Source organism: Canis lupus, chromosome 24 (genome assembly GCF_003254725.2).
Source record: "Canis lupus dingo isolate Sandy chromosome 24, ASM325472v2, whole genome shotgun sequence".
Lineage (NCBI taxonomy): Eukaryota > Metazoa > Chordata > Mammalia > Carnivora > Canidae > Canis > Canis lupus.
Window position 1 is genome coordinate 26,426,097 of NC_064266.1, and position 15,153 is coordinate 26,441,249.

The following is a 15,153-nucleotide window of genomic DNA, read 5'->3' on the forward strand; positions in this document are numbered from 1 at the left end:
CTAATAAAGGCAGAGGAGTGTAATGTTATGGCTTGATTTGACAGGGCCTCCTGCTACTTCAGCTGCTAGTGCTGGGCATGAAGCAGATTCATCTGTATTCCAGCACACCGCTGCTGAAGTCAAGATCGGTTTAATTAGGGTATTTTAAACATCCTGTTTGCATCTAGAATCTTACCAGAAAGTAAGATATCTGTCCATCCAGGGGAGTTCAGGGGCAGGTGGGCAGCAAGGACAGGGAGTAAGACAAAGATGGTTTTAATTTTAGAAATGAGAGAATACTTCTGTATGATCTCCTTAAGACAAAAGAGCTAATGGCCTTAGATGTTCCATGGAAACAAAGGCAGCCCTGTCGCATGGCCTTGAATTTTAAAGTGGCCCTGCAAGATCTTGCCAAGGCATGAGACTGATGGTTGAAGTACAGGGACCATTTCCATCCTAAGAATAGAGCTGTGCCTGACCCATATCTTTCTTAACCATTTGGGCTGCTGGAAGACGTTGTAGGCTCTGAAGCTGGGTGGGTGTCAGAGGGGCCCTGAATTAATTGTCCAAACAGCCAGGCTGGGCCAGTATTTAAGTGCCAGGCCATCAGGACACTGATCAGGGTACACTTTCCATAGTCCAGCATTTGTGTTTATCCATGATGTACCCTCCTCCCCCACCTTTCCAGCCTCATCACCTTTCATCCTCCCCTTCCCTTTACTACTCGGATCTTCTCCTGGTTCTTTGTTCATACCCCATGTATTCCAGCTGAATTCCTTTGGTTCATGCTTGTCCATCTGCTTGGAGATCCCTTGTTCCCATTGCCCTTCCCTGTTCAAGGCTCTTCATGCTTTGTTCTCTTCTCCCAGGCTCAGGTCACGTGGCATCTTGCCACCAGTCTTCCCAGACATCTGGCTAAGAGAGTATTTGCCTTCTCAGTTTCTGCCTCTTTCTCATTTCTCATTCAGTACTACTTCCTGTTGAGTAATTTTAGACATGATGGACTACAAGTACCTGGAGGGCCTATTCAGTGTCTGGATGTCTTTGTCCGCAAACACTGTATCTTATACATTGTAGGGTTCTACTTTATGAATGAATGAATGAATGAATGAATGAATGAATGAATGAATCTGTGTCCGTCCCTATGTCTAAGACCCCTGGAGGCTGCCTCCTGGGGTGCAGTTCAGCTTGCTAGTGCCTCCATTCCTTTTGGTGGCCTTATGGAAACAAAACCTCAAGAGGTACAAGCAGGACACCTCTGACACCTAGAGGCCCTTATCTAGTACAGAAAGATAGGGAAGTGGTTTGGGGATTGTCACTGTGCTCCCTGTCATCTTCTTCCCCTCGTTCCCCATCTCCCACCACAGTCCCTACCTTGGGAGACCTGTTAATGCACTATAGTCCATTTATCCCTGATTTTAAGAGTACATCTAGATCTGTACTGCCAAGAACTAAATGTGCCCATAGAACCCCAAGTCCTGGCCTCTGTCTCTCTACCAACTTTACCACAGAGACCTTGAAGCTATGAGCTCATAGCCGTTCACTTGCCAGTGTAATGCACCCAGCTCTGCATCACTCCTAGGGGTCTCTGAGAAAGATGTTTTCCTTTTGTCTCAATCTGTATAGCCATCCCTACCTATTCCTTCCTTTCTCCTACCCTGTCCCCAACTGAAAGAGAGACCCTTCACACACGTGCTGTGCTTAGTCCCTGTGTGCTGGGTTATTGTGTACTCAGTTGAAGCTGTGTAGTTCTTAGCCTTGCTTATAGGATTATGAGTTCCCTTAGGGTGGACTATTTTCTTTCCTCTCTGTAGCCCCAGCACTTGCTGTGTTGCCTGGCACATAGTAGGTACTCAGCAGTTTAAGTAAAGGATAGCTGGTGTATGCACCACTTCATACCCTGTAATTAATTGTCCTGTGGTTACAAGACTCATAAAAGAGAAGATATTTTTCATTTCCTCTACAGATCACATGCTGTGTTTTCAGTTCTACAGCAAGATCAAAAGGCAAGTGATTACCATGGCCGAGTACATTTATTTTTATTAAAAGTTAGGACCATCTCTGCTTCGATATGCTGTGTCCTTCAGCTTACTAGTAAAGAGCCACTGCCTACCTCAGGGCTGTCTGCAGGTCTCCTAGACCTTGTATTATTTGACTTTATAGGCAGTCACACATAAGCACTTTATTTTAATTTATTGTAGGATTAAAGAGTCTGAGTGAAGTTGGCCTTGCTCCATTTTAAGGTTAGAACAAATCTCGAGTTACAGAAAATAACCCTACCATCTGAGGAAGTTGGGCCACCTAAGTTCCTATTTTTCTCAGCATTGGTTAGTGAGGATGGCACAGGCAGCCGAAACACATTCAGTGTCAGGCATACGATCAGGATCAGTAAGGAAGGGGCTAGGTGTTGTCCTACCACAGGAGCATGGGTAAAAGACTCACTTGTGATGTTCCTCTTTAGTACAGCAGATCTCAAATGAATGTCTATTGGGTACTTACTGTGGACTTGTCTTATTTGGTACAGTGGATTTAATAGATGGAAGGGACAGCTCCATTTTACACACAGTAAAACTGAGGCTTAATTAAATAATATGCCCATGGTTTAGTAAGATTCACATCTAAGTCTGTCTGACCCTAAAATTCCACATAAGGTTAATTAATTAATTGTTGGTCTTTCTGGCGGTGCCTGGGTGGCTCAGTCAGTCAAGTGTCTGCCTTTGGCTCAGGTCGCTCAGGTTGTGACGGCTTCCTGCTGAGGGGGGAGTCTGCTTCTCCTTCTCCTTCAGCCTCCCTCCATCCCCTGCAGCTTGTGCTCTCTCTTGCTCTCTCTCTCTCTCTCATAAATAAATAAATAAATAAATAAATAAATAAATAAATAAATAAATAAATAAAATTTTGTTAAGAAAATTTGTTGGCCTTTCTAACTCCTAAGTTAGAATTCTTGGTGTACCCAAGTGTCTTTTTTTTTTTTTTAATTAGATTTTATTTATTTATTTATGAGAGACACACAGAGAGAGGCAGAGACATAGGCAGAGGGAGAGGCAGGCTCCCTACAGGGAGTCTGATGTGGGACTCGATCCCAGGACCCCAGGATCACAACCTGAAGCAAAGGAGACACTCAACCACTGAGCCACCCAGGCACCCCTACCCATGTGTCTTTCTCAGTGGTGGGCCACTAGTAGGCCTGCTTGTTAATGGGCTTATCTATGGATAAATAGCTTTCCTCACAGAGAGAGGAAATCCTCCTGGGAGTTTGACCACCATTTTTTAAGAATGAGGATGGGAAACAGTCCATATCATTCTTTACAAAAGCAGCACACCCTGTAAGACACACTAGTTGGAGTGACTGCCACAGCCTAGTTTGTGCCATTCTAGAAACACTTCTGATCTGGGTATAGTAGATCATAAGCCCATAACCAAGGAGCCATCCCCAAGAGATGGGAACACTCTGAAATTCCATGGAAATGTCACATTTGTGTATATGTTTTGCAAGGGATAGCATGCATAAGGATTCATCAGATTCTCAAAAGTTTCTGTCATGTTTTTTAAAAAAGATAAATTGCAAATCTAGATTCCGGTGGCCCACAACAGTACTTTTGACCTGAAGCAATCACATCCCTTATCAGGGCTATTGTTTCTATACTCAAAATTCCAGAGGAGTTGAACCAAAGATTTCTAATTCTCCTTCCAGCTCTGAAAATAACAGAGCTCTGACTGACTCCAGAGATTCAAAGTTTTAGTTCCCTTGCAGATACCCAGGGCTCTAACCCATTGCTTATCATCCTTGAGAAGCCCTTAAAGAGATTTGAGCTAGGAAAGAGGGGCCAGAACCACTCCTCTAAGCAGTTTCACTAATTAGTATCTGAGGCTGCCAGTTGTCTGACTGCTGAGCCTGGCACTGGGCAGGCAGGGTCTCACACTGACAGTGTTTTGAGACTGGCTCCATAGTACTCCATCAAGACCCCGACCTCCCTACCTAGTGACTTGAAAATGTAGATTTGCTCGACCTTCCCCTCTTGGAAGCTTTGTGAATTCCTTGTGTGTGTTTTGTTCTCCCTGGGTCCTGCCTCAGAGGTTATTCTCTGCAGTGGGAGTCACCACATCCACCCCATCTGCGTTGACAGCTCCATAGCCATCCTTCGCCTCCATTTTATCCTGTCGAAATGACAGAGCCGCTGAGCAGTGCTGGCCAGCAGATAAACCTGTTATCTCCCCTGCTCTCTGTGCCGGCAGCTCTCCTCATCTTCTTGGTGCATGAAAAATTGACACCACCGTGGGCTGAAATCTGTTCCTAGGGAGGCTACATTTATTAGTGGCTAATGAAACTGTGTGTGTGTGTGTGTGTGTGTGTGTGTGTGTGTGTGTGTGTGTGTAAAACTTGGGGTGGCTAAAGTGTTTTCCTGTCTGTCAGGCACCAGTGACCTACACCCAGCCACAGTACCCAGAGAGAGAAAGACAGAAGGTACTTAGGCAGCTTCAGGGCTCTTGAAATTGACAACTTGTTCTTTACTTAAAATCCCAAATAGGTAAATGCCATTTGTTCTTAGTGTATACCACTGCAATTGATCAAGGTATCTCCTGCTCCAGGCTGGGATGAGCTGTAGAAATGCATGCTAATATGATCCAGTGCCAAAAAAGATGATTATTCTGTATATTACATTTTCCTCTTTGAAAATTACAGTTCCTGGGACACCTTGGTGGCTCAGTGGTTGAGCATCTGCCTTTGGCTCAGGACGTGATCCCAATTTCCGGGATCGAGTCCCGCATCAGCCTCCTTGCATAGAGCCTACTTCTCCTCCTTCTGCCTGTGTCTCTGCCTCTCTTTCCGTGTCTCTCATGAATAAGTAAATAAAATCTTAAAAAAGAAAGAATGAAAGAATGAAAGAAAGAAGGAAGGAAGAAGGAAGGAAGGAAGGAAGGAAGGAAGGAAGGAAGGAAGGAAGGAAGGAAGGAAGGAAGGAAGGAAGAAAGAAAGAAAATTACAGTTCCTGATACCCTCACTATTACACTGACACCCTACCCTCCCATCTTGTTCAGGGATAGAGAGAATGTTCTCTTACAGCTGTTTCTGCTCCATCTTAATCAGCAAGCTTAAAAGAGAAATTTCATAAGTTCTGGTTCAGTATTTGCAGAACTGCCTAAAACCCAAAGTCTTCTTTATTTGGACTCTGGTAGAAATCACTTCTGGAAAGAATAATTCAGTAAAAGAAGAGGAGTTGTTATTCACATCTTATTCCATATGGCCTTTTACTTCATTTTCTCTCATTAAAACTGTTAAAATTTTTCTAAATCCACATTTACATAGTGCCAATCTTTTGGACACAATGAGCCCCACATGAAGCACATTATTCAGGCTTTGAATGGTTTAGTTTCTGGTATCTTTTATCTTTCTTCTTTAAAAGCTTTGGTGATTATCTTTTATATCTAGAAAGCGTATAACAACATAGTAGGAAAGCTTACTGTTTAGGGTCAGGCATCTTGGGTTCTAAGCTCCCACTGCTGGCTGAAGGATGTGACCCTTAAGTAAGTTAATTAACCTCTCTGAACCTTGGATTCTACATTTATAAAAGAGAGATGAGAATGGTACCTTTCTCTTAGCTTAGTAGTAAGGATTCAATGAGAAAATTATATATAGACTCAAATAAGCCTACTGTCATAGATACACAATTGGTGACAGTTATTATTGTACCCTACTTACTTTCAACTAGGAATTCAAAGCTGCTTATAGTGAAACAGTATGGTGATACTAAACCTTAGCTTTGAAAAAGAATTTGTCAAAACACAAATGTCAAACTGAGGAAAATATTTGCAACATATATGACAGAAGGATAATATTCTTAATTTACAGAGAGCTCATAGAAATCAAATTGGCAGTAAGGCCAGGCAGCTCACTCAGAAAGCAATACAAGTGGTCAGTAAACATCAGAAAAGCCGCTTAACCTTGTTCATACTAAGAACAAAAACATGCTAATCAGAAGAAGATCCACTTTTCACCAGCTGGCTGTCATAATTTTTAAGTTGGATAGTATCCAATCTGAGTGAAGATAGGAGAAAACAGATATTCTTTATAATTGTATATAAATTATATATATTGTATAATTGTATATAAATAAATATATTTATATTGTATATAATTTATTTTTATTGTATTTATATTGTATATAATTTATTTATATTGTATATAAATACATAATTTATATATAATTATATATACAATTATACAGAATAATATATATAATATTCTGATTCCATTCTATGTGTGTGTGAGACACTGAGAGTGGACATAGAATTGGTACAACCTTTTTGTTCAGATAATTTGTCAGTGTCTTTCAATATATTCTATATGAATACCTTTTGACTCACCCAATTCTACTGCTAGTAATTTGCCATAAGGATACAAATGCAGAAGTGTATTCATGCCAGAAAAAAAGCATACATGCCACAATTTGTGTATATAGATGTTTATTGCAGCATTATTTCTTTTCTTTTTTTTTTTTAAGATTTTATTCATTTATTCATGAGAGACACAGAGAGAGAGAGAGAGAGAGAGAGAGAGAGGCAGAGACATAGGCAGAGGGAGAAGCCGGCTCCAGGCAAGGAGCCTGACATGGGACTCGATCCCAGGACTCCAGGATCATGCCCTGGGCCAAAGGCAGGTGTCAAACCGCTGAGCCACCCAGGGATCCCCAACAGCATTATTTCTAATAGCAAAACCAAAACAAACAACCAAAAACTGGAAACCACCTAAAATACTCATGATGGAGTGGGGCACTAGTTAAATTATGATAAAAAGATCAGTGAAATTCTAGATAGCCATTAGAAAAAGAAGTATGTACTTATGGGGAAAATATATATATAAATATTTTAATATTAAATATAAAAAATATATTTAGATACATTTTAGATATATATTTTTATATATATTTTAGATATATTTATTTTTTTTATTTTTTAGATATATTTAGATATATTTTTTCCCCTGTCCTCTGAGAATGTACACCAAAAGATACCTTGTAGGGTTTTTTTTCCCCCTGGGAGAGAAGAAAAGGTAATGAAAAGAATATAGGAAAAGACAAATATTAATAAATATTTGTTAATAAATATTTGTTAAGTGAATTTTATACCTTTGTGTAGGTATAGTCTGGATTTACCATGTGTATCCATTACTGTTATTTTTTTTAAGATTTTATTTACATATTTGAGAGAGAGAAAAAGAGTGAGTACATACAATGCAAAGCTGGGAAATGCAGAGGAAGAGGGAGAAACAGACTCCCCCACTGAGCAGGGAGTCTGATGCAGGACTCCATCCCAGGACCCTGGGCCTGAGCCAAAGGCAGATGCTTAACCAACTGAACAACCCAGGCACCCCCATTACTTTTTATTTCAAAATCCATTGGTGGATCATGGAGGAAATCACTAATAAGGCGTTAAAAGAGATTGCATCTTATAGTTGAGCTTCCTCATAGCCAAAGCAAAGAGGGAACCCTGATAAGCACAAAAAATTCATCAAGAAAGAGAAACAGGGGATCCCTGGGTGGCTCAGTGGTTTAGCACCTGCCTTTGGCCCAGGGCTTGATCCTGGAGTCCTGGGACCCAGTCCACATCAGGCTCCCTACATGGAGCCTGCTTCTCCCTCTGCCTGTGTCTCTGCCTCTCTTCTCTCTCTCTCTCTCTCTCTCTCTGTCTCTCATGAATAAATAAATAAAATCTTAAAAAAAAAAAAAAGAAGAAGAAGAAGAAAGAGAAACCTTAAGAAGAAGAAGGAGAAGGAGAAGGAGAAGGAGAAAGAAGGAGAAGGAGAAGGAGAAACCTTGGGACGCCTGGGTGGCTCAGTGGTTGAGTGCATGCCTTTGGCCCAGGGCGTGATCCTGGAGTCCCAGGATGGAGTCCCATGCCAGGCTCCCTACAGGGAGGGAGCTTGCTTCTCTTTCTGCCTGTGTCTCTGCCTCTCTCATGAAGGAAGGAAGGAAGGAAGGAAGGAAGGAAGGGAGGGAAGGAAAGGAAGGAGAGAGAAACATTTTCCTGATCTTCATATCTAAAAGGACTTTAGTGCCAAGGGTTGGTCTAAACTCAGATTTCATCTTGTGTTTCCCCAGCTTAAAATTCATGGATGGATCCTTGCCATTTTTCTGCATGATCTAGCCTTGCGACCTCCTCCATGTGGATATGACACTCTATCCAAGCTGGCCTTTGCATGTATTGTTCCTTGGCCTGCAATGCTCTCTCCTCTTCTCTACCTAGTAGTCAGCCATAGGTGTTGTTTTGGGGCTTTTTGAAAATTTTCCGTTGTTTGTTACCTCTAGTGGGAATCCTTTAGGTGAGATATTCCTTTCTCTGTGCTCCCCAAGTCCCCTCTGCCTCCCTCGAGGATGGGACTTGTCACACTGCCCTGTAATCGTTGTTTTGTTTCCCCACTAAATAAGGGGCTCCTCAAGGTCAGGGATAATGTGTTGTTTGTTTGGAGGCCCTGAGCACCAAGTGCTTGTCAAGCACAAAAATGGTTGGTGAATGATTGAGTATTCTGAAGTTTGAGTTCTGCCTCTTTCACCAGTTAGACCAGTCACTTGGCTCTTCCCCCTGTCTATTCAATGAGAGATTTGGCTCAGATAATCTATGAGAACTCTCGCTAATTTCTTTTTCTTCTGTGGTTGTCAGATTGTCCTGTATACAGGTGGAGATTGTTGCCAGTTGTTATTGCTGAGTTATTTCAAATTTTCAGAACTGAGCTGTTAGAATTCACTGCATTGATTATGGCCTGTCCCACACTGCTCACCGGCTGAAGAGATCAGAGCCTAAGATTGTAGAACTGATTATGTCCCCTACTCTGCCTTTGTCTCTTCTCCTTGGCATGCACAGAGGTCAGAGGGCTTTCCCTGACATGTGCCTCCAAAAATGGCCTTTGCTTGTTCTACTTTCTTACCCTGAGTGGAGCTGTTGGGTTCACTATCCTTACCCTGGGTTCCATGACATTTTTTGCTTTCCTGTGAAGACAGGTCCTGTTCTGTCCACTCTCCCACTTTCTGCTCTCACCCCATCTTACTCCCTGTTCTCTGCCCCCTTCACTTTGTTCAAGATGTTGATTGTACCACCTCAGTCTCAGCTTCACACAGATTATTGGGGTGAACCTGGAGCATTGTTTTGGGACCAGAGATGGATATACCAACAAAAAAAAGCAGGCTGAAATCCCTGCCTTTGAGTAGCTGATATTTTAATTGAAGGGAGATCATGAACTAACTAAACAAATAAATAAATAAAACAATGTTTTAGAAGGTAATCATGCTGAAGAGAAAAATAAAGCCAAGATTTGGAACTAGGCAATGTCAGGGTGGGTTTTTCTCTTTTAATGGGGGCAAGGAAGAGCCTCATAGAGAAAATGATAGCTGAGTAAAACTGAGCATGAAGATGGAGCCAGGCAGGTAAGCTGATGAAGAGTATCTTAGGTGGCAAAAACAAGTACAGAGGCCCCAGACCATGAGCTTGCCTGACGTTAGAAACAGCATTTAGTCTGAGTGAGTCGGGGAGCCCACAGAATATTTTAAACAGAGAAATGATGGGATCTGACTTTGGGTTCTAATCTAAAGGATCATTCTGACTGCTCTTAGAGATTAGACCAGAGAGGGCAAGGGCAGAAACAGAGACCCACTAGTAGGCTGTTGAATATTTCAAGCAAGAGATGATGGTGGTGTGGACCTGAGTAGCTGCAGTGAAGGCAGCAGGAAGAAGTGGGATTCTGGGCATAATTTGAAGGTAAAGCTGACAAGGTTTCCTGTGGGACATATGAAAAAGGACAGAATAAGAGACATCTCCTTTTTCAGCCTGAGGAACTAGAGAACCTGATGGCCATTAACCAGGTGGAAAAGACTGGGGAAGGGGTTTGAGGAGGAAGATGAGGAGCTAGATTTGGGACACGTTCAGTTTAAACGACCTATTGACAACCACGTGGAGAGAGCAGGTAGAAAGGTGAACACTCGAGTCTTTGCTCAAAGAACAGGACTGACCCATAGACCCAAGTTTGGGAACCGTCAGCATGTAGATGGTTTTTATAGTTGTGGGACTAGTTTCTGGCTTCCCAGAAAGATGAGTGTAGATAGACGGTAGGGTGCCAGGCTACTGCCAGCAGTGGGGGACTAGGGACATGAAGAGGCAGGGAATGCATCTGACACAGTGAGAGAGAAACACCTGTCTGCTATGGTGGTGCATGCTTACCGGTGGCTTTAATTAATTGGTGACTTTCTGAGAACTCAAGGGAGGTTTGACATGTGAAGATGTTCGTCAGTCACTTTTCAAATAGAATATTTGTTGCCCACACTGTGGGCATTATTTCAAAATAAACTTCACTCTGCCATTTCTCCATGACTAGACTTTCACCGCTTCCTTTTCAAGGTCATTATTCTTGATTTTTAAAAATTCTTTTTAAAGAAAAGAATCTCTTCACAGCTAAAGCCTATAATATACCCTTCAATTACCCTCTTCTTCCCAAGGTAGAAAAATAGTAGTTCATAATAGAAGCCTGGGGGTTATTTGAACTCGAAAAGCATTGTTACCATTTTGAAGTACTTACTGGCCAGCTGCTTTCAAACTTGAAGGAGTTTTAGCTGTACCAGAATGGAAGTGATAACCCTGGCACCCTATCGTGTCTCTTACTTAATTCTGGGATTTTTACCTGGGGAAATGATGAGGTGATTTGAGAATATGATTGAAGACACCTTGTTTGTTCATTATGTACTCATCTCAGAGCTGACATTCATGCTCTGTTTGCAGGTTATTTCTATAAATGGGGCAGTAGTTTAAGGTTCTGTTGTGGACAATAAAAATCAGTTAATTCCAGGCAGACAAGAAGTTCTAACTTAGTTTTGATTCACTCACTCAAGTTGTCCTTGAGGATATCACCCCTTTTGAATACGTTTCTTGTGCAGCATGTGAAGATCAGGTTTCGAATGACACAATTTAAGTTCTTGTCTTATTAATCAATAGCAGCAGTCAGGGAAGGCCTACTTATTCCTCTTCCAATAGAACCAGACCAGGCTTGAAGAGAGGTAATAATTACCGCTCTGATCACAGCATGTTCCCTTTTCTCCTTCCCAACCCAGAGCATGTCTGTTCGATCCTGGCCTCCCTCCTGCGGAACCTGAGAGGGCAGCAGCGAACCCGGCTTCTGAATAAATTCACTGAAAATGACAGTGAGAAGGTGGGTGTGCGTGCTGTGCGGTAAGGCTGGGGGGGGGGGGGGCGGCGGTGCTCTTTATGATGCAATCCAGGAGGTGCTGAGCTGAGCACCCCTGCCCTAAAATATCTGCCGGCATGGCTTTGGGTCTCAGGTTTTTCTGGTGATCCTGCCTCTCTTCTCCACATACATCCTTCTGGGAGAAGTAGCACCTTAGGGCAGCAGCAACTAGTATCTTAGGGAGATTTTTAGACCCAATGAGAGTGGGATGAACTTGGATTTGGGTCGGAGGTTGCACAGCATGGCAAAGTGATCAGGAACTGTAGGCTTTGGATTCAGATAGCTGAATTTGAACCTGGTTTTGCTCTTTTCAACATGTGTGCCACATTGAGCCTCGTTTTCCCTGTCTTTGAAATGGACACATTAATTCCCATATCGAAGAGTCAAAGAGGGGGAGACTAAATGAGGCCTTCCTAGGTGGCAGCGATGGAAGATACTGGTGTGAACATAAGATTCTGTGAACTTGTCCTCAGTGGCCCAGGGGATAGGGAATGATCACGTGAATGAGATTAGATGCATCGTTCACATTGTGATTTAGCAGGCCAAACCATAAGAGTTTTAACAGTAACAAGAGCCACCATGTATTTAATAATTCCTGTGGATTGATAGACTCAGCAGATTCTTTTCGTTGTTGCATGTATTCTCCCAGCACCGTGGGGTTTACCTTCTGTATGGCTTTTGTCCACATTTGCAGATGAGGAAACTGAAGCTTGGAGACATTATGTCACTTGTCCATGATCACAGTCTACCATAGTCACGCCACCCTCATGAGTTAGCTCATTCTAGATGAATAAAATCAAGGACCAAAGCCCCTTTTATGACTTACCATGATTTCTTTCCTTCCCATGTCCAAGGTAAGGCTGAAAGCTCGTCATCCTATGGAGAGAGGTTTATGACTATCTCTCTGAGCTTGCGTCAGAGCTTTTTTCCAGCCTCACTAAGCAGCATAGCACAGGGAAGAGGCTGTCATGAGGTTAGGCACAGAGCACCTTAGCAGTTGTGTCACCCTGCTGACATTTAACATCTGTGCTTCAGTTTCATCTTTAAAATTAAGGTCACTATCTTTCCTGCCTACATTCTCAGATTTTTTATTAAGGTATAAGGAAATAATAGACATGAAAATACTCCATTAAAAAAAAAAAAAACTCCATAAACTGAAATATGTAAGATTGTAAGATCTTGGGGTCATCATTGTTATCCAGAGAGGGTTTGGGCACAGTCCTCCTGGACTCTCAAGCCGTGTTGAAGCACCATCTGCTGTTAACCACTATAAGCTCTTGAGTAAATACCAGGGTTGCCAAGAGCCGTGATGGTGCCAACCTAGTAAAGAGATAGTTTAGAAGTCTAGGCTGGTTTCACAGTATTTGTTCAGTCTTTGGAAGTCTTAGGGAAAATGAAACTTTTTCAAACCCACCAAATGTTCCTCAGGCCATGTTTGAAGTATGACTTTTGCTAACTTGAAAACTGATTTTTAAGTTATTGGTGAGCAGAAGTCAGGGCCTTTTTTTAAGTTGCTGAAAGAGTTTTTTTCCTGTACTCTCTTCTGACTCGAAAGCAACTAAAGAGATTTTACTCAGACCTTTTTAAAAAAAAGATCAGCTCTGGGGTAGGATCTGAACATGAAAGGTTTCAGTTCGAAAAAAGAAATTTCTATAAAGTTCTAAGTGAATACCAAGTATGTAACTTCAAGCTCCTTCTCTTTGCAAGAAGGGACTTGAATTTTTATTTATTTATTTGCTTTTAACAACTCAAAATCACAGGAGCCCTAGAAGGGCTGGGAATGCAGCGTCCTTTGGGAAATAGGCCCATGTTCACACCACACCCAACCCAGGTGTTGGGTTGTTCTGCCCCAGCTCTTCAACCTATTCCTTCCGTGTTCCTTAAGCAGAGCTCATCCCTGATGTTAGAAGTGGGAGAGTGGGTCTCCTATTGTAAAGAGTGACAGTGAGATGAATGGGAGCCCCACTGTTCTCTTGCCTCGGTATTCTTTTTCCTTCTCACTCATGTCTGAAATATCTCTCTTTCAGGTTGACAGACTGATGGAGTTGCATTTTAAGTATCTGGACGCAATGCAGGTGGCGGACAAGAAGATTGAAGGGGAAAAACATGTACGTATCCCTGCCTATCTTCTGCTGGCTATTGACTTGCGTTCCATTTGGGTCCCTTTGTACCTTCTCTGTGCCCACAGGACAGGCCAAGGGTACAGGTGTCGTCTACCCTCCCGTGCCACCTAACCTGTTGTTAGAGCACAGCAGGTAACAGTCTGCCAGTGGTTATACCTGCTCTTCTAATAGCAGTGCAAGTTATTAAAGAGGGAGGATGTGTTGGGTTGATCCCTGTCTGGCCCCGGGGGTTTGGGGGACAGCACCAGTACCCCTGACATGAGCTGCTCTCAGAAAATCTGGCCAAGTGCAGTGCTGTGACTTGGTACCACGTTGGCAGAGATAGCAGAGTCCATATTGGTTCACACTCCTGCTGGCTTCTGCAGCCATAAGGGAAGCACCGAGGGAGAGGGTGATCACAGGGCATGAGGACTAGAAGGAATGTTCGAGGTCTCTCATTGACGGATGTAAAACTGGAGACCCAGAGAAATGCTTAGATGCACTGCAGCAAAGCCTGCATGTCAGGTTTCAGAGGACTACCCGAACTGCTTCTGCTCGTGGCTGCTGAGGGAGACGAAACCTGTCAGGTTTTTTTTTCGAGGAGCTGTGCTTGTGGTGCTGGTGTCCTGCCTTCTGTACTTTCCACCTGCTTCCATTTTGTTCTCTGCCATCTCTGGCCTCTACCCTTCTCACTTATCACCTTCATCAGGACAAGCATTCATGTTGTTTAATGTCCAGTCTGTATTCTCATCCCCATAAGACATTCCTCAGTCTTTGGTCACATTGCCGAAGGATCCTTTCCTTGCTTTTTTTCAAAGTCGATAATAGACTTCATTTTCTTTGTGATCTTTATCGACTATATCACTCCATTCTTTTTTCGTTCTTGCCTTAAAGATGCACTGGAGGCTTTTGACCCTCATCAGTGGGAGAGCCGGTTCCAGCACCTGCTTGCATCTGGCTCTGTCAGAGCAGTGAAGCTATGGGGTAGGGCCACGTGCACAGGGAGCGACACTAGCATCTGCCCTCAGGCCAGGCGAGAGCCCAGAGCCTGGGAAGAGAGAGTGACCCTGGGGTCTGTGTCTTGCTTCTCTTCACCCCTTCGTATCCACCCCTCCCCTTTCACAAGCTATACCTTCATTTATGAATGCTGGTGGACAGGTAGCTGTGGTTACTGTTCTCGTTATTTCCCTCCACCTAGTAAGTCCTCAGATGTTTGTTGATTGATTGAATTGACTGACTGGGACATTCTTCATTTATACAGTGATACTCCTACCAGATGAAAGACAGAGACTCGGGCAGCCCCAATGGCTCAGCGGTTTAGTGCCGCCTTCAGCCCAGGGCGTGATCCTGGAGATCTGGGATTGAGTCCCACGTTGGGCTCCCTGCATGGAGCCTGCTTCCCCCTCTGCCTGTGTCTCTGCCTCTCTATCTCTTTCTCTGTGTGTCTTTCATGAATAAATAAGTAAATAAATCTTTAGAGGAAAAGAAAAGAAAGGGAAGGGAAGAGAAGGGAAGGGAAGGGGGAAAGGGCAAGGGAAAGGGAAAAGGAAAGGAAAGAAAAGAAAAGAAAAAGCAGAGACTCTGCATTCTGAGGCTGGACTTCAGATGCTACCATGTGGCAAACCCATTTCTTTTGTTCTACTCTCCCGCCCCCTTTATTTTATTCTTTGACAGGGTTTCCTTTTCCATCTTTTCTTCCCTTTACAGTAACTTGTGTGTGCTGGACACTTAGTGCCTATTTAAGTCCCAGAGTAATGTCTTCTTTCTCTCTTCATCTGAATGATAATTAGAAAGAAATTGAAATTTCCTGAGACTTTTGTAGGGAACTGGCCACAAGACAGAACTCCA

General features: G+C 43.0%; 1 protein-coding gene across 5 annotated transcripts in view; it reads left to right on the plus strand.

Moving 5' to 3' along the window:
* CTNNBL1 (catenin beta like 1) overlaps positions 1-15,153 on the plus strand; it is a 161,377-nt gene that overhangs the window by 121,491 nt on the left and 24,733 nt on the right. For all 5 annotated transcript variants that reach the window (XM_025470034.3, XM_035705466.2, XM_035705465.2 and 2 more), the window contains exons 12-13: positions 11,070-11,167; positions 13,231-13,311. In XM_025470034.3, coding sequence (XP_025325819.1) covers positions 11,070-11,167; positions 13,231-13,311 — 179 coding nt within the window. The remainder of the gene's footprint in view (positions 1-11,069; positions 11,168-13,230; positions 13,312-15,153) is intronic.